We start from the raw sequence: 24,264 nt of genomic DNA, 5'->3' as shown, positions 1-24,264 counted from the left end.
GTGTTTTGACTTAGAGTAAGAGCAATTATGGTTAGAGATTGGACTGGACGTATGGGATACTGAATCGTGGAGAATTGTGTATTGGATTTTGCCTCTGGAACTTTCACATTTCAGGAGGAGGCAGGAAGTTAACGTGTTGAAGTTGTTTGTTTAATTCTGTGGTTATGAATCATCGCAGCATAAACTTCTGTGACTTTGCTAAGAATAGAGGGATATAGCAGTGGAACAGACAAACATAGTAAATACACTTATTCTACGGTAAAATGTAAACATTGAATTACTCTGTAGCTTGACTGATATTTTGCACTTTCTGAGAATATATGAATTCAGGTTTTTTCAAGGTCAACTGTACCACTATGAATAAAGTTCTTTAAATAAAAACTAAAACTTGTAGGATTCAGTGAGACTGTTCTGCGCTATCAGTCATCAAGAGAAGTTGCATGCTGTAAGTTGAGATATTCAGGAAGTGGATATATCTTTGGAAAATATGTTCCTACTTATTGTGCTCTGGGTTCTGTATTAGAAACAAAGCAACTAACTGATGTGTTCAGATTTGGGGCAGGCGGTGAGGGGGTTAGAGCCAAAAGGGATCTCTGTGATAGCTTAGTCCAACCTCATGCTGATCGCAGGCTATTCAAATTCCTTATCAATGCTTGTTTTACAAGAAAATCATCCAGTTTTAATTTTTACATTTCCAGTGACATGGAGTTCATCACCCTTGGAATCTTGTTCAAATGGTTAATAGGCCTGTTAAAATTTGCATCTTCTACTTGGAATTTATCTTGCTTTGGGTTTCATCTACTGTACTCTTAGTAAATTGAAAGCTCTTATTAAAATGTTTGTTCTCTGTATAGGAACTGAAAGAGGGTGCTCAAGTCATCTCTCAGCCTTCTCTTCAATAAAATAATAGATTGAACTTCTTCGTCTTTCACTATATTCACCAAGTGATTGAAGCATTTTTGTCACTCTTCTCTAATTGTTCCTATTTCAGGTAGGGTCTTGACAAATTAGAAAGCATCGTAATAGTCTAAGCTGGACAAGTGCCAAATATGTAAGAAATATGACTTCACTATTCATTCCTACCCTGCAGACCTCCATGCATCTAGTGACTGATTCCCTTGTGGTCCTAGCATCACTCTGTTCATTGTTTAACTGATCATTCACTGTCATCCGAGTCCTTCTCCAATAAGGGTTTTCCAGGAGACAGTCTACTGTTTTGTAAATATGATTTCCATTCTTTAGTCCTAGATGTATATTCTTACAATTTGACTGGACTGTTTGTCAAAACTCAGCAAGGAATCCAGGTCGTTCTGCGAAAGTGCTGCGCCCTCTGCAGTATATTCACTGCTCAGTCATTGGGTGATATATAAGCTATCAAGATCTTTTTTCCTTTATCATTGATAAAATTATTGAATAGTATACAGACAAGAACTGACAGGTAAAGAGGCTTTATAGATTGCTGAAACAGCTGCCACGGTTTCAGGTTAAATGTTGTTCTTTTATCGTTGCGCTACAGAGGTCTAGAAGGGTGTGAAATACCAAGACTTTAAAAACTGTCCTTTGTCATAGTTTCTTTCTAAGAATGCCGAGAGGCTTCTGTCAGTAAGTCTTTGCCATTTACGTCGACCACAGGAGAAGACGAAGAGAGCGTTAAAACAGGCAGGAGGAGCGCCTGATGCAGCGATGTTCAGCGCGCTAAACCCCGCGGGAAATAAAAGTAACATCCGAGGCCGCCTCAAGAGCCAAGCCTTAAACGCCATGGGAGTTAAAAGGCGTCTAAGGGAACCATCAGTCTTAGGCTTACCTGAGTGGAAGGGCAGCGTGTCCATGCCGTCTCCTGAGGCGGGCCAGGCCTGGGCCGACACCTGCGCGTAGCCTCTGCTGCCGTGGGCCGCGACCTGCCCCCCGGCCTGAGCAGCTGGGCTGCCGCCGGAGCGCTTACAAGCTAAGGGCAGCGAAGGCCTCAGCGGCCATCTTACTGAACGGAGGAAAACCAGGAGAAACCCAGCTACGCTTCCAACACGCCGTTAGGCGTTGCGGCTGTCAAGGGCTGTCAAGTTCCGCAGACTCTTCTGCGGGAGCAAAACCCCACGAAGGAGTTACTCCCATCTCCTCGCTTTACGTGGAAATTGCCCTCGCCTCTTCGGGGGGGGGGGGGGGGGGTCTAACTGAGCCGAGTGGAGCAGTAAAACGACCCGGCGCTTATCCCCGCCGCGGCCCGGGCTGCCCCATCGCTCCGGCGGGGCGGTGCCGCCGCCGGTTTCCGCGCCGGAAGGGGGCGGCGGGGGCCGGGCCGGGCCGCCCCAAGATGGCGGAGTACGTGCAGCTGGTAAAGCGGGCGCTGAAGCACCTGGGCGGCCACGGCGGCGTCCGCGGCGCCGTGTGGCAGCTGCTGAGGTAACGGGGCGCCGCGCCGAGGGGGATGGGAGCGGCGGCCGGCAGTGGGCAGAGCTGGGCCGGCTGCCGCCGCCTCGCCGACCCTGCGGGGTCACCTTGGCCGGGCGGGCAGCGGCTGTGCCCCGCCGGGGGCGGCCTGTCGGGTTGGCCCGACGCTCACGTAAGCGCTTGGCATCGTTAGAGCGTTTCCCAAGCGGATTTAGGCGGTTGTTTTTAATTTAGGTGCCCCAATAGGCCGCGCGGGGCTGAGCTGTCAGTGCTGCCGGGGAGGTTTTCCCGGTGCCTGGCGGCAGCCCCCTCGCCGCGGCCGTTGGTGCCGTTGCCCCGGCCTCGGCGGCCGTTTCAGCGCTGCCGCAGCAGCCTGCTGCGCCTCTGCGGGCCGCCGCTGCCCTCTCTTCCCCGGGGAGCCCTGCCTCGGCCCCCTCTTTCCTGACCCCTCTGGGCCGCGGGGCTGAAAGCGGTGCTGCGGCCCAGATCTCGCTGCGTGAAGCAGCGAATTGCTCCCCGGTGCCCTTCAGGCTGCAACTCTCCCGCTCCTCAAAGGGCGCTTTCGCCCCTTCTGCCGTGGGTTGTCGTGGTTGACCCGCGCTCGTCCTCTGGTGCCCTGTCGCCCCGGTGTCGCCTCTTGCCGAGTCAGGAGGCAGCGTTTTGTCTCCGGTCCTGCTGGTGCGCTTCGTTCCCCCCAAGCGCGGGAGCTCACCCTTGTGCGTGTTCGGTTCGTCCTCTTCCCCCTCCCCGCTCCCATCCTGTCTCTAGCTTAAGAACACCTTCAGTTGTGACCCAGCGTGCTTGAAGCTCCTCCCAGGTAGGTGCCTGCGGGCTTGCTGAGGTGCTCTTCTCCCTTCGTTCAGATCCCCGATGAGAAGGTCAGAAGTGATGAACGTAAGGTGGAAGTCTGAGCGGTGCATCGTCCGAATTTGGCAGTGTTGATGGACTATGTTATCCTTGTAACTGGTCTTGGGAAAGATAATAGAAAGTTTCTTTCTTCAGAGTGCACATGAACGTTGCAGGCCTAGCCAGGTAGTTAAATAGCTTTTTTTATCAACAGTTGGGAGTACGGGATAGGAAGGATTCTCAAAGGTGAAGTTCCCTGCTGTGCATCAAGGCCTCTCTTATGCTAGGATAAACAAGCCAAGCTGTTGCAGTCGTCTTTGAGACTTACTTCTTTTCCAGCCATCATAATAGCCCTCTTCCATTGTTTACTCTAGTTTAAATTGATCTGTTTTGACCAGTGAAACATAACATTTTACACACTATTTCTGATTAGGCCTCATCAGTATTTTTGTACAGTGGCTTTAGTACTTGCGTTGTTCACTGAAGATGCCTTGTCTGGTATATCCTGGGATCAGCTTGTCTTCCCCAGCACCCCCATGTCATTTATTTGGCAGCTTAACATTGCCCTGTGACATCCAGATGTTTTCCTTGTAATTACAAACATGCACTTCCAATCTTATTAGTCTCCAGGTGCATGAAACCCTGTACTTAAGACTACTGAATTTCATCCTAACTGTATTACTCAAGACCATGCAGCACTTCCTGGATAACGCTGTGTTCTTCCTCTGTATGGTAATATCTACCAGACTCCTGTGCTTTTTTTTTTTTTGGGGGGGGGGTGGGGGGAGGTCTCTCTTTTGTTTTTGTTTTGGTCAGAAACCCTGCAAAACGTTAAATAAGGTTAATACCACGAGCATTCTTTGAGGAACTTCACTAGTAACCTTCAATCAACTCAGTATTTCCCTCTTCAGCTGAGCATATTGTCTTCTTCCTCTCAGGCCATATAGCCCTTTATGGTTCTTGTACTATTTTACTATCATCTTCTCATTTGTGGCACAGTATCAAGTGCTTTCCTGAAGTTGGCTAGACTTTTGGGAGTTCTCAACTTTGTCATCATATTACTACTACCTGTGGTGACAGGCAACTCTTGCTTTTACTGTCTCCACTGCAGGACAGCTCAGATATACCTTCCTCTTGCAGAATTTTTAGAGGGAAATTTCAAACTTTTATACAGCATATGTCAAGACAATATCTGATCTCCCCAGCTAGTGTTTTATTACTGTTGTCCCCTGTCCATTCCCAGTTGTTTCCTCTGCTGTGTTTGCCTTCTGAGGTTCTAGCTGTTATACCTGTAGTTCTCAAGAAGAAACACTGGGGAAAGTGAAACGTAAAAGAAGAATTTGCAAATTCATTTTCACCTGAATGCATCCTCCTAAATGCATCTTACTGACTGTCTTGTCAGGGAACGTGAAATCATGGGTTGTGTTGACACCCTTCTACTTGGAGGAAAAGGGGAGTAGGCAGGACTGGAAGCAACACTCTCCTATTTCTTTGAGAAGAATGAAGTTAGGAGAGCAGTGTGCTAGGTGAAGAATTATACCTGATCTTCGTAACCATTCCAGCTACAAACATAATTGCTGCCTCACCTTTACCGTTCAGGCTTGAAAGGTAAATATACTCGATGCTTACAGGAAGAGTGATCAGGATGCATCTTTCTTGCAATAGTCAGTGTATGTAAGAGGTGGTGCTACAGTGATAGCTGGAGAAAATTATTTATCCAAGTCAGGCGAATCTTTCTCTGCAAAGGCTTTAAGTTTTCCTGCGTTTCTCTGTATGCTGCCCACTGAGGAGATGTGAATGGGTTTTATATAGCAGAAATCAAATTCTTAATGACTTGTTTGCCTGCAAACATTATTCTTTCTTGAAACTCAGTGAAATTGGCTAGGAAGTGTCCTCTTTGCCTCTGAAAGTGGTAGATACAGTACCTCTTTGTGTTTGATTCAGGGCATGAAGTGGAAAATGATAACCCTTACAAGAAAGGGAGAGGAAGACAGAAGCAAGATTAGCAGTGAGATGTCCTTTTTTTCTTTCTTTTTTTTTTTTTTCCCCCTGAAGCTAGGCGCTCAGGCTTGAATAACTTAGCCTGAGATCTTTGAATGCCTCTTCGACACACCAGAGAGCTCTATGAGAGGATAATTATGTCTGGGACCCCAGAGGTTTAAAATGAGTACTTGGTGAACTGATCATTACTTTCAAGCACCCAGGGAGAGAAGACAGCAAACAACTTCCTCTGTGGTTCATGTGGTTAAAGGACCAACTAAGGAAGTGGGCCTGGGCATTTAGGTTCTGTCACCTGGAGCTGAACTGGGAGTTCATCAAAATCATTAAAGCAAGTTGAGGTCATGTTTCTGTAAAATCACAGCAGCACGCTCAGTGGATGCACTGTGCAAATTCTAATATTGCAGACTGAGAGCAATCTCCAGAACCTCATCTGCTCCCTATAGTGCTGCCTGGACTTATACTTTTGAATCAAATAACTAGCCCTCATTAATGTGATTGCATTTATTCCTTACGTTTAAGTAGTTAGGCTCCTCCTCCAGTGATGCATCCTAGTCCAGTCATTCATAGCACTGATAGTCTTTTTGAAGATTAAGTATGTCTTCTGTGTGGTGATCTCCTAGCTAATTTAAATCTGCTTTCCTAAGTTATATGAAATATAAATTGATAGAGAACACCACCTAACAAAATGTCAGCAGTGCAGAATTGGATGAGGTAAATTATCCCAAATAACTTTTCTTTGCTGTTTTTGGCTGCCAGGCCAGGATCTATCCTTGAGCTGCCCTAACAGACAGGAAAAAAGCGTTGCGATGGGTCCCTGGACGCTTGTTAATTGTAGGTGTTCTGGTAACTCCAGAAATATTTTACTATTTTGAAAGGTGTTGACTCTCTCAGAATTGTGGCAATGTCATTAAGAGCAAATGCTTTAACTTTAGTACTTGCTAGAGCACTAACTAATGTTAGTTACAACAGGTGTTCTTGAGCTTTATGGCAAACAGTGGTGCTTTATTTCAAAAATGAGTTCATTTAATTACTGTTGTTCTGGAAAGCCGAGTCCTGCAACCAGTCTAACTTTTGAACGCTGGTACTGCAACACAGATCTCTTTAATGAAGTGTCTAGTTTGTTTTCTCAGTATACTTAAAGCCTACCTGTATTTATTCATACCCGATACTGTATTTTTCAGTCTGTGGGGCTCTCTTCCACAGTAATTAAGGTGTGAGTGTTGCTCTATGGTATTTAACTGTGGTATGCTACAGAGTTGCTTTATCTTCCATTGTAGTGAGCTTTTGAATAAATAACAGCCCCCCAAAGCCTTTCTGTATGACTTTCAATATCCTGTCAGTGGGGCACACAGTAAAGTCATGCTGTCGTTAGTTGCAGGAGTTGGCAGTATGTTTTTGAGTCCTTGTATTTTGCTTTATGTATGTGTATTTGAGTTTTAATTAATAGTTTTACCAATCCCTCCTAAGCCTCTGCTGCAACTTCGCTCTAAGAACGTGATGTCAATTGAAACTATTGTCTTGGGAATTCATAGGGTCAATGATTTGAAGACTGGTACGCTGATAGGAGTCGACAAATATGGAAACAAATACTATGAAGACAAAAGAAATTTCTTTGGTATGTATGCTAATGTGAACATTTCCTGACTTGCTATCCAACTTTGTATAGATTAAGTAGTTTCTACTAGTGAAATGGAATTTATTGCCTGCCCAGCTTCCTTTCACTTGACTTGTGCGAGTGTTAGGGGGCTGAAAGAAATGCTTCAATATGCCCTATCTCTCCACTGCTTCCCTCAATTTATTTGCAAACAGATTCAATCTGGCATAATAAATATGGGGTAAATCTAAACCAGTCAGGTGCCTTCCATGTAGGTATGTCTATAGGATAATGTGACTGAGAGCTGAATTTAGTCTTTGACCCAAAAGCTGGTAGCCTAACAGAGGAGGGAAGGAGGGGAATTGCCTTTAGAACTGCCTCACAGCTGGACTTCATATGATCGCTTCAGAGCAAAGAAGCACGAGTTAGTTTAAACTTATTACCTCGGCTTAAGTAAAGGGTTTGCAAATACTCTTTGCAGAGTGCTCCGAAAGGCAGCACCTAAAACAAAGGATGACATAAGCAACTGACAGACTGGTTAGCTCAAGTTCTGCCTAGTGTAGGTGAACTTGCAGGATAACTGGAGAAAACAGGATTGTTGGTAAACATTACTTCATAGTTTTATATATGATACTGCTAATAGGAGAAATTCAGTTTAATCTTGAGTTACTAATGCCAGTGTCCCTTTTGAGAAAGGAAGCTGTAAGTGAAATAAAGGCATCTCCTAATGAAAAATAAAGTTTCATGAATTCCTATTTGCAGTTACTCATGCAATAGCTACTATTTGCTTCTTTATGGGAGCTTTATAGATTCAGCACTATAAAAATACAGTAGCAGCCTAAAAGTTGAAAATCAGAAAAACTTGATCTGCTTAACAGTAATGACTGTACTGACCTTGAAATGTGTGGCCATAATGACAGATCTTTTTAGTCAAAATAGTTTTCCTCGTGTTTTCATGAATAGTCTCCTTCATATGAATATTCTTTATTTTCTTAAGCTAATACAATATTTCTGCTTATCTAATTAAGGTCGACACCGATGGGTCATATATACTAATGAAATGAATGGCAAAAATACATTTTGGGAAGTTGATGGAAGTATGGTGCCCCCTGAATGGTAAGTTATTTAACTTAAAAACATGGACTGTTACTAATTGTGTTACTGTCTGTATGTTTTCTCTGTTACAGAGCAGATGCTAAAAATATGATTTTATGGTAATAAGAGTTTCTTGGATGTAGCTGTCATATGTATGACAAGAAGATTTCAGACTAGTTACTTTCGTTTTGCTTTACAAAGGTTTTTTGGATGTTTGTTTCAGTTTGTGAAAGGAGAGTACCATTCCAGAGAATGTTTCTAGAGATAAAGTTCTCTTTGATTAAACCATGCAATGATTAATGGGTATTAGCAGAAAACTGGCATAAAACCTTCAATCCTGCTGGCAGACCAGTGTGTCCAAAAGGGCTCTGCACAAGTACGGGATGCCTATCCATGCATCGTTATCACATTAAGGCCCAATTCCTGAGGGCCATCTGGGAAGGAGTATGTTCAGTATTCAGAAATCACTGTTGAAACAGTCACTGGCTCAGTGATGGATAGATGGATCACGAGATGTGTAGGTTATGCTTTGGACCCAGTACTATGACCTCCTACATCTTTGGTTTATTTCATCCTCCATCAAAAGCTAAGGGAACAGTGTAGATCTGAGATATTATTTATGCAACTGAATTGTAAAAAGTTGCACATGTACACACCTGTAAGGAGTAGTTGGATTTAAATGATGTGGGCTAGGGAAAACTGGAGTGAAAAGGCTAATTTCATTTCTTACTTGTGTACGAGTAATTGCATTCTATATATTAATTGCTACAGCTTACAACTTGATGAGGTCATAGAAATTAGTTTTGAATATATATACTTCATAGCATTGTTTTCTTCCCTGAATGCAGCATTTAAATACACTAATTCTCTTTTAATACGATAGATTAATCTGACAAAGGAAATGTAGAAGCTTAAAATTTGATCATTTTATAGATTTTTATAACTTGGTCACGTGTGCGTATGTAATACTCAGAAGGTTCGACCATATAACATTTAACGTACTACAGAACACCTAAGGTAAGGCTTCTGTTGGCCCATTACTACTTAATACAATTTAGAAATGCATTGAGATCTGCAACCTTTAGTGTAATTTTAGTTTAACTGTCAAATCCTTTCCAGGGGTGGAAGCTAATGGGTGAGTTTTGTAACACAAGTATATTTGCAGTACAAAATGCCTGTTTAAAACTGTTTCAGTCCTGAAATTAGTCTAAAAAAATATTTTTATAAGATTCAAATCTTGATTACTGTGAGGATTGCTGAGTAAAGTAGCAGAGTTGATGCAACTTGTTATGGCACTATCCATAGAACTTTATGATTTCTCATTGTCGGAACTTGACACTTCCCGCAAATGTAGCACGTTCGTATCTGGGCTTCATCTACCGGTGTGCACACGAATGTCCCTTGCAGGTGGCTTAGCTGAAGACTTTTGGTCTCCTTTTGGTGGTAGGGCAGTCTGGCACGCGTTCATTGATTTCAGGAGGGGCCAGTGCTCGTCCCGCTTCAGACTTAAATGCCAGTGATCTGTAAAATATTGACAGACTGACCACGTGGATTACAAATGCAGGATCAGATTTGTGCCTGGGTGTTCTTCTAGTAGAAAATACTACTCCTGGGGCATTACTCTATTTTCAATTTTTCTGAAGGCAGCCCTCCAGGCTTGGAGTAGTGCAGCTCTCCATGTGATATTCCCCTGGTCTTGCTGTCATATCTGAACCCAGCTATAGCAAGAGTGTTCGCCTTTGTCCTGTCACCTAGTTTGTTCCATGCAAAGAAATTAGTTAGCTCTTTGTTGGGAGACAAACTATGTTTTGTTTTGTTTTTTTTTAATGTGATGCAGACACGTGTAATAGGTTTTGCAGAGGGGGAAGTATGTAGTTTTGGCAGATGCAGAGTAAGGTCATGTCGTCATAGGTAAGGAGTCGTTATAGTGATCTTCTTTTGAAGCTGTCTTCTGTATTTCTTCTCCAGCAACTTTCCCTTGCTGCTGACTTCCTAATAGCACTCACTGGTGCAAGAATGTGGTTTTTTTTTTACAAGCGCTTTTGATATTTTTCTGCTCAGTTTTCTCTGCTTAGGGGAACGTGCCTCCCACTTTGTTCTTTTTTTCTTTTTCTGCCTGAGCACTGAACAGATAATTGAAGCTAACATTACATACATATAAAAAATGAACACCTGTTGTCTGTAGTCCAGTCCAAAGAAAGACTGAATTGGAAGAAGCAGGATGTTAGTTTTAATTTCTACTAACTACCATTTTGCACAGGGTAGCTGCAAAACTATGAAGGGAACCCTGTAGGACACCTGTGAATACCAGATGTAGGAAGACAGTCATCCATTGCTCACCATTGTAAATATTAATTTCACTTGTATTTTTACTGTATTATATATTTGAAAACTTTTTGATGATCAGTTAGTGGCACATTTTTAATACGTTGAGCTAGATGAATTTCACTGAACTGTTTCCTGTGGGTTTATGGATAAAAGTATCATGGGAAGAAACTTCATTCATTGTGTTGTATTGCTTACTGTCCTGCCGGTAGTGCTTACCGCTTCTTGGAGAAAAGCGTGTTGCCAGCTTTTCCGTGGACTGAACAGGTCAAAGTACTCTCCCGTTATTCTCCATCCCATTTTCCTTATTAGCTATGATTCTATCTTAATGGTTTGGCAAAGCTTACAATAGCATAGAGCAGACGATGTTAGAAAAATGATTTTTTTAAGATTAGTATTACCCGTTTCAGACAAGAACGTAAAGTTAGCTCATGGCACGATAGACTATTTCTTAACCGATAGCCGTTAACAGCATAGTTGTTTTAACGATATACATTGATTTTCTGCAAGAGGATGAACAGCAAGGGCAAGGAGACTCTGCATGTTAACTGCTACTTGACTATAATTCTTCTCAAGGTTTTATTTTCTGTTCATGCACCTCAGTAATAATTCTGCACAAACCTGAGTTTCAGGTCTCTGACCACACAGCTGTTAACAGGCACATTTTTTGTCTTGCTAAATGATCCAGAAAAAACACACATTAAATAAAATAACAGTATATTTTTAGATTTTGTTCTTCAGCTAGCACGAGTAATCGCTACCAGGTTCTTGAGGAAAATAAATACTAGGTCAGGCACAAAGCAATAAAAGGTGATAAGAACTCGGTGATACTTGGGTAGACTGTGTGTTGTTTGAACTCTGACTTTTATCTCCTGAGATAGGTATTCTGAGCTGAGCCTGAGGTTAGTTATTTAAACTCGTAAATTGTGGCTCTTACTGTCTGAACGTTTGAGAAATGTGTGGGTAGGCTGTTTAGGTAGTCAGTTTTATTTCCAACTCTTCCTGTCTTAAAATCGCATCTAATGCAGTTTTAACTCTTTCCTTTCATCTCCAGCAAGAGTTTTATGGCCTTGTTTCCTAGAGGTGATGTTAAAATCCACAATCTCCAAAAGTAGAGCGTTCTTGCCAGTGCCGGGCTGTTCCTTATTATCCATGTGATAACTGCTGTGTGGTTCTAGTTGTTATTCTTTAACTATTAGACTATGCCTATTCTCAAGATTATCCTTATTTTGCAGCACTGTTAATTTTTATGTTCTTCTTTGCTCATGCTTTTCAGTCGTGTCCCTACACACCTTAATAAAGAAGTTCTTCCTCAGGATCAAAGTTGGCTTTTTAGGATTAAATGGCTCATTTAGATCACATAAAACAGTGAAGTAGAAAAACTTGTTTTCCTATCATTGTGGAAATAATTGTCCTACAAGAAACAGTAAACCCTTTGTTATTTTCAAGACTGGTCAATGCACTAGGGCACTAGAGGTAAACAGTCCTGCAGTCTAACATATTTTTGTCAAGAACCTTAGTTGTGCAGTACTCTATTCTGTCTTTTCCTGATAAATCGGTATATCCTGTGGCAACCTGGACCCTTACTCTTCTGTAGGAATCCTAGTTCTGTGACATGTCTAAATTACTGACCTGTAACTCTGCATTGTTGAGATACAGACTTTAAAAAATTGAAGTACTTTAACTGGGAATAAATGCTGTCTATTAAAATTCTGTAGTTGTCCATCTGATCATATACTGTCTTAGATTTTGAACGTGCCACAGGCTTTTGATTGGAAAATACTAATGCATTGTGGAAGTTGCCGTGGATGTTGCACTGGGGTTTTGCAACTGCATAGCAGAGAATGGGGGTTTTTTGCACCCAGAAATTTGTTGGAGATGAGTTGGGATTGTGTGGATTTACTTCTGTGGATCAAGGGAGTCATGTTGTTTGCAGTATTGTAACACTTGTCCTCCTGTCAGCTGTAAAAACGCTTATTCCTTAAAGTGTTAGCCTTCCCCTTTAACAGATGGGAAGTCGGGACAAGAAGTTTGTCATTCTTGGGTCAACCAGGAAACATATAAAGTAGGGCATTATACCGGTATGTTATTGTACCCTCCGCTTGTGGAAGCGAGTTTTACTACCCTGCTTTCCACTGTTGTTGCTTTTGGAAAAGATTTTGCAACTGTCATGCCTAAAGATGACATTTTAAACAAAAGTGAAGTTTAGGACTGAGGCTAACCTAGACATTCCAAGTTTGCCTCTTCTTTTTTAAATAGTAATGCTAACTAGTCTGCAATTATTTTTCAGTATTAGAAATAGAATACTGAATACTTATAGAAATCCTGCGGTATGCATAGTTATGCTGTTTTCTTGGGAGATTAGAGAATCATTAGAAGTTCTACAGGAAAAACTCTTTCTCCTTTTTTTCGTTGTAAGTCATAGCACAGTTAGGTTTTCTCCGCATTTCTGGTTGTTAACTACACTGGATCTTAATGTATAATTTTGGAGTACGTAGTGTGACTTCAGTACTGTCGAATATGTATGACAGTGTTGAGAGGCAATCAAGTGGGCCTTGCATTTCATACAGGATGAATTGGAAAGAAGCGTTTTGGCCTATTAGAAATTTTGAAAACAGCTACCTTTGGAAAAAATAAAATGAGAATTAAATTAGCTGTCCTTTACCCTCTGTCAGATATTGGAGACAGGGAAAAAAACAGCAAGAAAAAACTTCTGAAATGTACTAACGTAGCGTAGCACCAGTTTCAAGAAACTATTGAATGTTTTCAGTACTGTGAAATGATTTGTTTGGTGCAAAGTCGTTTGACAGTGTATTTCTATACTGAGGTCACAGTGTCTGAAAGAACTGTTTTGACATTTGTTTGCTCTATGGGGAGTGCAACTCTTTTCAGAACTTATTTTAAAAAGCTCCCGTACCAGCATATTTAGCCTTGCGGTTTTACCCTGGTTTAATCATGACATTTGGCCTCCTTGTTACTGTGTGTTTTTTGTTCGTTTTGTTTTTTTCCTTATCTTCACTCTGAAGGAGAAGAGTATCTACTTTGTGGGGACAAGTTAATGAGATTTTTGAAATTCGTTCAATACTTACATTGGGAATGTGATGAATGATTAGTATTAATCTTCTTGTAATGCTGTATGACATATTGGGCACTCTTTTGTTCTACTTGAAGGCTTTTACTCCATTAGACTGTTAAAGCCAAAACACTTGTTTCATCTCCTAGTGTACAGAGCATGCTGTTTGAAATTTTGTACTTCCATTTTTGAACTCGCTGATCAGTTGTGCTCTGTAGACATATCAATGCTAAAGTTAAATCTACATATACCAATGCCTGTTTTGGGTCTATATTTATTACTTTCAAGTAAGTGTCTTTGTTGCAGAATTGCTGTAGTCATTGACCTATGTATTGCGCTCGCTTCCACTGTCCTGTTTTGTCAGAAGGCCCAGTACTACCTGTGGTTTCCCAGTCATTTATCCCTTAGCCTAAAAATATTACAGTTAGCAAATCATCTCCAGGAACCTCAAGTTATAGTATTTATACAGTCCCTGTATGCTGCTTCATGCAGGTGCTCACGTTCATGCACAGTCACAAATTTATTCACAAATGCATTCATTACATGCAAAACTTTCTTCTTTTTGCTCAGAAATAATCAAAAACCTAGTAGGCAGATGGTGAGATTAAATGGCTTTCAGGTTTTAGTATTTTGTGCTTTTGCCTCTGTAGAAAAGCTCTTGAAAAGCTTCGGGGAAGAAAATGTTAGTGTTCAGATGAAAAGAAACCTTCTCCCATGTGACTCCTTAGGAATCTGAAAATAGCTTGTAAGTACTAGTCAGGGTACCAAAAGTGTTTTCATAGACAAAACAGTTTTCATAGTAAAAACTGTCTTGAATGTGTACTTCTTGATAAGAGTCCAATTTACTCCTTTCCTGGGGCAAGGGTTACAGTTCTTCGTTAAATTTTTCTCTCTCCATTTCTTTTATCTCTCTCTCTCTTTCTCTCTCTCTGTCACGCACACGCGCTTTTTTTTCCCCCCTCTCCTTTTTTTCAGGCAGAAATAGTTTTGGATCAGGACAAGCTGAGGCCTGTTGTGGGCAGGTTTGTTAGCAAGGAAGTTTGCTTAAAGCAGTGTTAGCTTTTTTTTTTCCCCTTTTATCAAAGGCTGCAAAGAGAAGGAAATACTAGAGGTGTGAAATATCAATAGATAAAGCAGAGCTCAGTGCTGCTTTTTTATGAAAGTTATTCCCAGATGCGGATTATCCCCACTCAGTGGTTTGGTAACTTAGCAAGCTGCGTTATGTCATTTTGTGATCACGCAGGAAAGGCAAGGAGAGAAATGGTATGGCTGGGTGCAGAGAGAGGCGCAAGACCCTGCGCTTCTGGCAGAAGCAACCACTTACCTGACTGTGTGCAGGAGGGGAGCAAGTGGTAATGCTGCAGGGTGGTCTGGGTGTTACGGTGATGGCAGGCCAAGTAAGTCCACAATACCATACTGTTGTGCAAGAAGTAGGCGTTGCTGAGATGTAGGAAGAATTACTGCCTGCACTGGTGCAAAGTGACTGTTCCTTTCTGCTTTTACCAGGAAGACTTTATGTAGTGCACTAGTGTTCATCTCTGGGTACCATCCTCTAAGAAAAACATAGACCCAGGGAAGAGCAGCAAGAGCAATCACACCTCTGCAGACAGTTGGAAAAAAAAAATTTGATAAATTACAGAAGAAGAGATACAGACTGGATATTACTATCCTTACCATTAAAAAATTCTGCTAATCTTCCTTAGGAAGATTGGGAAGATTAAGAAGCTAGTATCACAGCAATTCTGTAACAACTTAGACAGGTCTTCTCTGCTGGGAGTGACATGGTTGTAGCTGATATTTCCTCAGATCTAAAGCATATGCAGATTGCCTAAATCCCTTCCAGATTCTTGTATTTAATGATTCTTTGAGTCTCATAAATAGGGAGTTGTTGGTTATTTCTACTAAAACAAGGTAAGTGGAGAGGACAGAGTGTCTCACCACTCTTCATTTGTTTGGGATCAGAGGTGAGAGTAGAAAATTTTTTTTTCCCTAAATCTTCTATATTCATCTTGGTGGTTTTTTGTTTTTATGTTTGTTTATTTGTTTTCAGGTTATGCTCACATGTCTCATGCATGAGTTCCCTATATGCCTGCTTATTCCTGCCACAGGCTCCTACTAGCTATTCAGCCATCAGGATGCTCCCTGTAGCTGGAATTTGGAAGAGCACGTGCTTGCGTTTGGGGAACTCTAGCCCCCTGAGAGGGGTAAGCTGGAACCCAAACTTCCACTCTCAACAGGATAATGCTCTGGAGTAAAAACTCCCTCTGGGAGTATATAAAGCCTTAGCAAGTCAGGGCCTGATATCCTGCTGGCTGCTAGAGGTGCGTGATTCCTTTTGAATCATATACAATGGATGTTGTAGCTGGCCACACACTGGTGGTTGTGCCTGGCTTAATGTAACTTGGATTGCGTTTTGACCAAATGTTTTGCAAGAACAGACGGACAGTTTAGGAATATAAATTAATTAAAAATAATTCTACTCTTTCAATGTAAGTTGCATTCTGTGGGGAAAAAAGAACTATAATTTCAGAATAGCTTTCCCCTTTTGCAGGGACGCTTCCTTTTGCTTACATCATGCCTTGCATGTGTAGTGTCTGACCAGCACTTTGATGTTTATTTCCCTCTTGTGTAGTTCTGACATCTTTGGAAGAAACTCCGTGAGTGCTAACATCATAGAACTAAATATGTCAAATATAACTTCAGTTTAATAATATACATGCTTTTTGTTAGTGGGTTTGAAAGCTGTAAGGTGCGTGCGTTTATGTGGCATCCCTGACTTAGAAATTCACTACGTCTTCTAAAACTGCTGATTTTCGTGTCTGCCTGTGAAGAAAACAAAACAAAAAGATTGGGCAGGAGAGGAAGGGGGAATTCCAGTAGAATTTCCCTCCTCTCAGTAGCTTAATAAAAGTGTTTTCTGTAACTGATTTTCTAAATTCAGGTGTAGTACTTTCAGTTAAATGGAATGCTGCCTCATTACTGTGCAATATCGTACAGTAGCTTGCATGGAAACCAGAGTTATCTAACTCCATGGGTACAAAAATAAAAACATGGGTTTTGTCCCTTTTTCCCTCTCTTCCTGTGCATAAATCTGGAAGAATAAGTGAAAACTGTCTTTTAAAAAACAGAAGGCCTGTTTTTGTGCTAGTCAAAGTTAAATGCGTTTTCCTGTTCACTTAAAAGTGCTTGGGAAAGTGTTGAAATGGTTTACCCTTTGACCGTAAGGCACAGCTTCACTTCTCCTTTGTCTTGACTTGTTGAAAAAACTGGCTGCTAACAACCTGGCAAACTTCCTGAAAAACTTCACAGCGACAGTGCCTGAACCTTACAGGCGTCCATATGGTCGTAGCGTCAGAGTTTGGGCAGTATCAATTCCTGTTTGACATCTTGTACATCATATAATTGGCTGCAGTCCCTTGTAGCTTCAGTTTGAGCTCTTCTTGCTTTTTAAGTATTTGTCTAAGATTTGGGGGGAAAAAATCTACAAAGTTCTGAGGAAACTTGAGGATATTTTTAAGGTGTGTTTCATCAGTCCATCTAAGCAGGAGTCCAGAAGCTTGACTAGCCTCGGTCTACTTGCTAATATGTGGTTTCTCTGCCCTGTGGTTCAGGGAACTGCTTCAGCCTCTTCAGGGCTTCTGCTGTCTGCCTTATTTTCTTTAATTGCTATATGTTGTCTAGTTATTTTACAGGTTTGAAGTCATCAGTTGCTTCTGAATCCTTTTTTTTTCTATGTGCAGATTCATGAGCAGAGTTTGTGTAGAAGTCTGGCCATCTGCAAGATGGCAAATCTCTTTATTCATGCTGTTCAGTCTAGTGCATGAAGAGCTTTTCTTGAGCATCTAGGAGTAGAGTATATCAGACATCAAGGGTTTCAAAGGACTCTTTGAGGGAGTCTGTCAAGGGGAGAATCTTCCCAAAATAAAGTTTTCAGTTTTTACGTGTTTTGCCGAAGTGCAGAGCGGGAGTTTGTGTTTGAGACAACAGATTGTCCACAGACTGAAGTGCTTTTCTAAGTTTCACGTTGGGCTTTTAAAGGAAATCTGTCATGATTAGGCTCAGTCACCTTGAAGGTCTTAAATATATGCACACTTAATAGCCGATGGGATTCTAAACCACGTCTTGAAGCTTCTTCTAGAAACACTTATTTCAGTACCTCTGGCGATAGTGCTTGGTCTAGTGAGAAAATGGGATTTAAGGATTTCTCACTGATCTATTTAAAATGAGCTGAGTTTCATATTGCTGTTCTAGAGTTTCAGGAAATCCTGAAAGCCAATTTAGTAATGCTTTAATTACTCTAAGATATTATATTTTAGAAGATTTCATGGATTAAGTCTTAGAAAAGCTCCAAAACAATGAAGTTTAAATAATAGAATAAAGCTGTTAGCTTTTCTGTCTTTCTTCAGACTGTTTTAAATGAATAAATAAACTCAACATTGACGATTATTCCGATGTTTCAAGGAGTGAGCGTACAACATATATAAACTTGTTATGAAAGAGATGCCAGAGATCATGCAAGCTTGAAACCTATTAATTCTTAACTGAGCTTTAATACGTATCTTGTGTTCTGTTCTGTCTGCTCCAGCCTGGCTTTCAGGGAGTCTATAGCCACATTCTATCTTGGAAAGCAAGTTTTTTTTTTCTCCTGTTGATGTGCACAGCCCTCTGGGGAATGGCAAGCTTGGGAGAACAGTGAGGGATGGTGGTAGACGCATCCACAGATTTTGTTTGCAGAATTCCTAACTGCTGATATCAGAAGCGTCACTAGGTGAAGATGTGTGAATTTACATTGTCTCTATGCGCTATGGTAAGCGGATTTGAAAAGCCGAGGTTCCTCAGGCGTGGTAGCGTAAAAGTGCTTTGAAATGGAATACTTAAGTCAGTATTGGCAGAACATATATGGATATATGGATGTCTCTCTTCCCCTGCCTTCCATGCCACAAATTGTTGTGTATTACTTAGTGTTAGCAATGCAGAGCTGATCTGTTGGGCATGAGCATATGATCTCACCTCTGTCAAATTAGCTCTTCATTTCTGCCAATTTCGGTGCCAGCCATCGTAGGACAAGTGATATCTCATATAGTATGAAGGCTACCAGTAAAGAGAATTCTTTTAATGGATTTAAATTGGCAGAGTGAGGTTTACATAAGATCAGAGCTTTGCATAATGTGGCCAGGGCATCTTCAGAGGCTTGTAATACCAGATTTAAAAACAAGCAAGGACCTGATCCTGTATCCTTGCACCACAGCATGATTAGTGCTATGGGGTCGTCTTCTTCCAGACAGAAATAATTATCCAAAATTTTATTTTTTAATAGAAACAGTGTGAAAAGTATACTTCAAAGGATAGCAGATTTACAAAGGAGACTATGAGGAGGAAGAGAGGGATTCTTCTCCTGTCTTTGTTGCATTAGGCCACTTCCTCTGAAAGTGTGCACAACTTTCGAACTGATAAGTGGATGATTTTTCCCTTGGGAGGCCATTTTTTGCCTTTAAACAAGCTTTTACTCCTTATTTTTTAAAAAAAATCTTATGATTTCGTCCGGTTTTCTATTCAAATCAGTTTGGCAGTCCTTAGTCCTACAGTGCGTGGATTTGGTTTGGGGTTGTTTGTCTTTTTTTCCCCATATAGAAAATGAACATATGGCTGACTTATTTCCTAAGTGAGGTTTTATATCCGAAGTTGTGAGTTTTTCTTTTTTTCTAAATAAACGTCTAGAAGCTATTTGACTGAAAAGATACTCATCTTCTGTAGAGCTCTTCAGAGTTGGAATATGCTTGTCAAACAAATGTACCTATTTCTTATTACTTTTATTGTGTTTTTTGTATTGCTATGTCAATGAAGTTTGCAGGCTCTGTTCGCTAAGAGCTGAAGATGCAATTTGTAGGCTTTTTAATAATAACTGGGCTAGATGACTTCTCATTTTTTAGGTCAAGTCTTTGGCAAAAGCTGATTAGTAAAAGCTTCATTAATTCCACCTCAATAAAACCGTACATAAGCTTGTCAAAATGAGTGATAACCTCACTTCTGTTGTAACTGTGCATGCAGCAGATAATAAAAATGATGTGCAGGTTCAAAAGTTGCTTTGGGCACCAAAATAGAAATGGGATGAAATCAATTCAGTTTACCCCTGCTGTTGTGTTTCAGTAGATTATCGTGGAAAATACTTTGCTTGTTCATTAATGTTATTTGCACAGAGGAGGGTTAGCATTTAGTTTTGTAGGTAAAGGATAATGACTGTAATCCCTTTATAATTACCCCATTAGTGATTTGTATTCACCATTTGATTGTGGAGTCGGTAAACATTTACATGAATTGTTTTAGGTGCATTTACATCATTGTTCCATTTCCTAAATAGTGGCCTTATGAAGGCCTTGGAAACCGTATGAAATAGTTGCACAGCATAGTCTTGAGATAACTTTAAAGACAAAAAAAAAAACCCCAAAAAACAGAAACAAAAAAACCCCAGAACAAAACCTTGTATTATTTGCCTTTTATAGTGCTTACCAACTGGCTGGTTGGTTAAGCCCATGCAAACATGTTAACAATGAAACAGTCAGGTGGAGGGTTTGTTACAGGGAGAGATCACCTAACACCTTTTTTTCCCTGCTTTCTTTTTTAATAATAATATATCCCTTTCCTCTTAAGGCATCGATGGCTTCATTGTATGACAGAAGACCCTCCAACTACTCATCCACCAGTTGCTCGTAAATTTATTTGGGAGAACCATAAATTCAATCTGAGTGGCACACCTGGACAGTATGTACCTTACTCTACAACTCGCAAGAAGATACAAGAGTGGATCCCACCTACAACACCTAGCAAATAACAGCAAAAAATATAACTTGCCTAAAACTTGGCTTTCAATGTCAACTGTATTTTCACTGTTTTTGATCAAAATAAAAGCATCCTAAAACAGTAATAGTTTAGTTTATTGAGCTGGGGGGAGCCAAGTGAGAAAATAGTGGTGAGAGGTAGACAGAATATGTGGTAAGTGTTAACTTCATCAAGATATTAGGCCTTTTGTCATATCGTCAGTGGCTCTTGTCTTAACATAAACAGCTCTTAAACTTTTTTCTAGTGTTAATAATCATTCCTGTGACAGTCATTTCTCACATTCATAGCATTCAAAAAAGAATAAATATAAATTGGAAAGACATAATTCTAATCTTTAACCTTATCCTCTTATGTTCTCTGCATGGTAAGTGATGTACCGTTCCCAAACTATTTTAGGAAGCCATCTCTTATAAATATTTATAAGAGAAGTTAGAATAATAAGGCCAATCAAGGATTATAGTTTTTATTCATAAATTCTTTGTGCCTGAGTGTGTATCATTGCTTTTCTATAAGGCTATAATAACCAAATGATATCTTTCACCCCAACCCCCTTCCAAGAGAGTTGAGCCATATGCAGGCACCAAAGTTGTTCCCTGTCTCTATGCACCAGCACAGACCCTTCGTTATCCTGGTTTTGGATTAAGCCTCTAAATTTTGAGAGTGGAGAACTTGCTTAAAATTGCCTGTAAAAATTGCCTTAAAAGACCTGTGGGGGTGTTTGATTTGTTGCAATAGTATGAGTTGGTGCCTCCTGTGGTAGAGTTGCTGTTTGAACAGCCAGCAAAACCTTCTTGAATCAGGTGACAAGACTCACCCTTGTCACAAAAAATTTTTTTTTGTAGCTCCTATGTCACGGAGTTTCACTGGAAGGATGTTCTTGTGAGGTTTAGGGATCGGCTGCTTGCCTTGCTGTGACATGACTTTAAGGAAGGCCTATGAAAGTTTGACAATACGTATGTTTTGGGGAGGTAGAGAAGCAAGATAGACCAGAACCTAGTCTCAAAAATGTGAAATTTTCAAGTTATCAGAACAGAGTTTTGGGACTGTTGTTCTTCTGTATCTTGCATTTGTTTGACTCTTATTCCAGACTGCTAATATTGTTAGCACAGGTGCTGTCTCCACAAAATGGCCTGTATCTGATAACCTAGTCCGTAGATAACTAACTAACTTACAAAAATAATTCTTAAAGAAGACTTAAGAAGGGTTTTGAATATATTATATACTTGCATTTGCCTGTTCAGGGAAAAAATACTTCACTCTCTAAGAACAACCCCACGTGCTACACTGCTAGATCCATGCTGAACTCTCTTGCTTCCCTTCCCCATCTGACTTTGCCTTGCTTAGGACTCAGTTACTTCTTTATTAAATCAAATACTTTTCTTGACAATTCATTATTTAAAGGGGTTTTTCTTTAAGTTAACCTGCTTTAAACTGGTTTTAGTGTGTTAGTAGAAAGTAGCACTTAGAGATCTGTTAACATACCTAATTAAAAAGGATAACACTTGAATTACATCAAATAAGCAAAAGCACAAAGCAGAGCTGAAAAGCGATTTGGAGCCATACTGTGTAACATGCGTAGAAAGGACATTTTAAATATTTTTGTGTTTATAGATTATTTGACTTTAAGAACCAAACGTCTTCCAGAGTTGTTCAAGAGCTTGATGACTAGCACTCAGCTATACTTGCCCCAAGGGCACAAACCTGGCTGGAGCAATTAACTATTAGTTTTAGCCTCTACTTCTCTTTTTAATGCATCTTCACCTATTTTATTCCTCTTCCCTCTGTCTTGGGGATGCTTTGTATTGCAGCCTAGGCAGATTTCAGCGTGTGCCGTTAGGAGCAATCCTCTGCATTCAGGGGCAGAGGATGATATAGCAACTATTTTTTTCAGCCCAGGAAATACAGAAGCAGGCTTCAGTGTTGTTTGTTTTTTGTTGTCAGTTGGAGCAGAAACGTTGAGGGAGCAAGTAACACTTTATATAGCTGCTTGTGCAGCAATGCTACACAGAAAATGGGCTTTTTCTTCCTGCCCCACTGAACCGAAGACCCAGCCTAAGGCCCTCTAGTTCAATTTGGGAAATACTGTCAGCCTGGCTTCTGGAAAGCACAGAAAAGCTGCTTGTCCTCCTTTAAGCGTCAGGGAGCACAAATGCCGAATTTTAAATTTTCCTCACCTGAACCATCTGGGTCTGCAGAATTTTACTGAGATCCCCTGTAATATTGCTTCTTCATGGCAGATTACATAGAGCATGTGCAGGAAGTAAAGCACGTTTATGCAGAAAAATCAGCAATCTTTTACCGTGCTCTCTGTAAACACCTATGTGATTTTGGCCTTTATATCAAGAACCTAATTCACTTACCAAAGTTCACCTTTGCTGATGGCATCTGCTTCAATAGCCGAGCTCAATTGCTTTCTGGTCTAAATGACGTTTTAAATGCCAGGCTGGCTGAGTACTGCAGCAGATGGTGTCTTCAACCAAGTGCAACGGAAGCAATGACAAGAATATTCCCCTTACAATAAAGGTGTCTTTAAAAGAGGCAACTTTCTAACGTGTGATTTACATCTCATTAAGACAACTGCCTCTTCCATGACCAGCAGAGTGCTGAAGCTTGCTTTGATACCAGTTTGTGTCTTTATCAGCACCTTTCCAGGTCCTCACTTGTAGCCAGCTCCAGGCTATAGCTGTGTCACCTGTGCACCTCTCTCAATGGGGCCCTGCTCTCCCCAGCATGGCTGCCTGGGGCTGTGGCCTGCGGCCAAATACAGCTGAAACTGGGCATCGGGTCCAAAAGGCGTTAGGATGGAGAACAGCTGAAAAGGGGGCTTTAGGACACCAGATTAAAATTACTTTAAGCTCATGGTGAAGACGACTCAGTCCTGGGGGGTGTATTCTGAAGTGCACAACCTTGTGCACAATGGCTGCATGCATCTTGGGTGCACTGCGTTCAGCCTCGTGGCCAAGCTGGCTTGTGCTACTCCCAGGACATGCTGCCCAGGCCCCTCACGCCAGGGAGGCCTCTCTTAACTGATAGGTAGTTTTGTGTCAAGACCCTGCTAGTCCAAGCTGGGAAGCCAGCACAGCAGCGTTACAGTAAGCGTGGTCTTCATCAATGCGCGCTTCTCGCTAAGCCTCCGAATTTTGATCTTGAGAACCAAAACTTGCCCTGGCTGAACAGGTTTGGGGTGGGTGGAGCTTGCCTTGCAGACAAATCATCGGTGCTGTAGGTGAATACAAATGACAAGTAAATGTTCTTTGGAGCCTTGATGTTAGCGTTGATGTTGAAAGCAGCTAATGAACCTGCTGTTGCTCTCTGGCAAAGTATTACTTCACCAAGTGAGATGGATGGGGGGAGAGGCAGCAAAAGCACCACACTGAAGAGCTTGCAACAGAGCTAAAATCTCCTTACCCTTTCTAGCTCCAGTGAGAGGAGGAATTGCTGAAGGGCAAGGACATCAGGGGGCGTTTGAGACAGCAGCAAGGCGAGGGGAGGAGGCCAAGTCTTCTCCTGCCCAGCCTCTGCCATACAGCTGACTGCTATGGGCTTTTCCCACTAGCCACCTTGAGGGCATGCCAAGAATATTAAGGAGTCACCACCCAGCATTTCCACCTCCTATAATCTCCCGTCTTCAACTTCTGAGATGTTTTTGGCTAAAGTTGATGCTGAGAAGCAGTCTTGAATGAGAATTATGGGAATGATTACTTTTCATAGAGGTGTAAGTCATCTACCCGGAAGCTGGTATGTATTTTCCACAGTGTTGATGCATCAGAGTCAAACCTTTAGGTTACTAACACTGTGGGGCTTGCTAGTCTGCTGGCCACGAAGAGGGAGAGATGGACGAGATCCGTGCTGTGCCAGGAGGTTAAAACAAATGCATGTCTAAAGGTATGGTGCTCCCTTCAGCTAGTGTTTGCCCAGGGTGTACAAAAGCTGGTATTTCAAGGTGAGGAAGAGAAGCAGCGGCCTTCAAACAGTGCTTCAGGTGGCTCCTGCAAATCCCACAGCAAATACTGCACCGGGCTGGGGGAAGCCTATCTCTGTGGATGAGATGGGAGCAACTAGTGGCAGCAGGAAATATCCGGCAGGGATTTTCCCCGGGAGAGCTGCT

The 24,264-nt window shown here is 41.4% G+C and overlaps 1 protein-coding gene and 1 long non-coding RNA gene across 4 annotated transcripts in view; one reads left to right on the top strand and one right to left on the bottom strand.

The window, feature by feature from the left end:
• Positions 1–2,265, bottom strand: part of LOC104143823 (uncharacterized) — a 34,134-nt gene extending 31,869 nt beyond the window's left edge. The window contains exon 1 of one of the 2 annotated variants that reach the window (XR_011140151.1): positions 1,805–2,265. This is a non-coding gene — a long non-coding RNA (uncharacterized lncRNA). The remainder of the gene's footprint in view (positions 1–1,804) is intronic. The other variant, XR_011140152.1, reaches the window with a different exon arrangement.
• Positions 2,255–20,237, top strand: NDUFA12 (NADH:ubiquinone oxidoreductase subunit A12). 2 transcript variants are annotated; one of them, XM_068937888.1, is made up of 5 exons: positions 2,255–2,397; positions 6,765–6,847; positions 7,855–7,942; positions 15,370–15,523; positions 19,968–20,237. In XM_068937888.1, the coding sequence occupies exons 1-5, from the start codon at positions 2,309–2,311 to the stop codon at positions 20,028–20,030; spliced, it is 477 nt and encodes a 158-aa protein (XP_068793989.1). In that variant the 5' UTR covers positions 2,255–2,308; the 3' UTR covers positions 20,031–20,237. The 2 variants fall into 2 exon arrangements, with proteins under 2 accessions (XP_068793989.1, XP_068793986.1); XM_068937885.1 differs by lacking the exon at positions 15,370–15,523 and having other exon boundaries at positions 2,256–2,397.
• Positions 20,238–24,264: the final 4,027 nt, after the last annotated feature.

This window comes from Struthio camelus, chromosome 1, assembly GCF_040807025.1.
Source record: "Struthio camelus isolate bStrCam1 chromosome 1, bStrCam1.hap1, whole genome shotgun sequence".
NCBI classification, from domain to species: Eukaryota; Metazoa; Chordata; class Aves; order Struthioniformes; family Struthionidae; genus Struthio; species Struthio camelus.
The sequence above is the reverse complement of the archived record's forward strand: the minus strand, read 5'-3'. Positions and strand labels throughout refer to the sequence as shown.

Coding starts and splice junctions, on each gene's coding strand:
- NDUFA12 (XM_068937888.1), top strand. CDS start 2,309: ATGGCGGAGTACGTGCAGCTGGTAAAGCGGGCGCTGAAGCACCTGGGC. Junction 2,398..6,764: donor GCCGTGTGGCAGCTGCTGAG/GTAACGGGGCGC, acceptor GGGAATTCATAG/GGTCAATGATTTGAAGACTG. Junction 15,524..19,967: donor ACTCTAGCCCCCTGAGAGGG/GTAAGCTGGAAC, acceptor TTTCCTCTTAAG/GCATCGATGGCTTCATTGTA.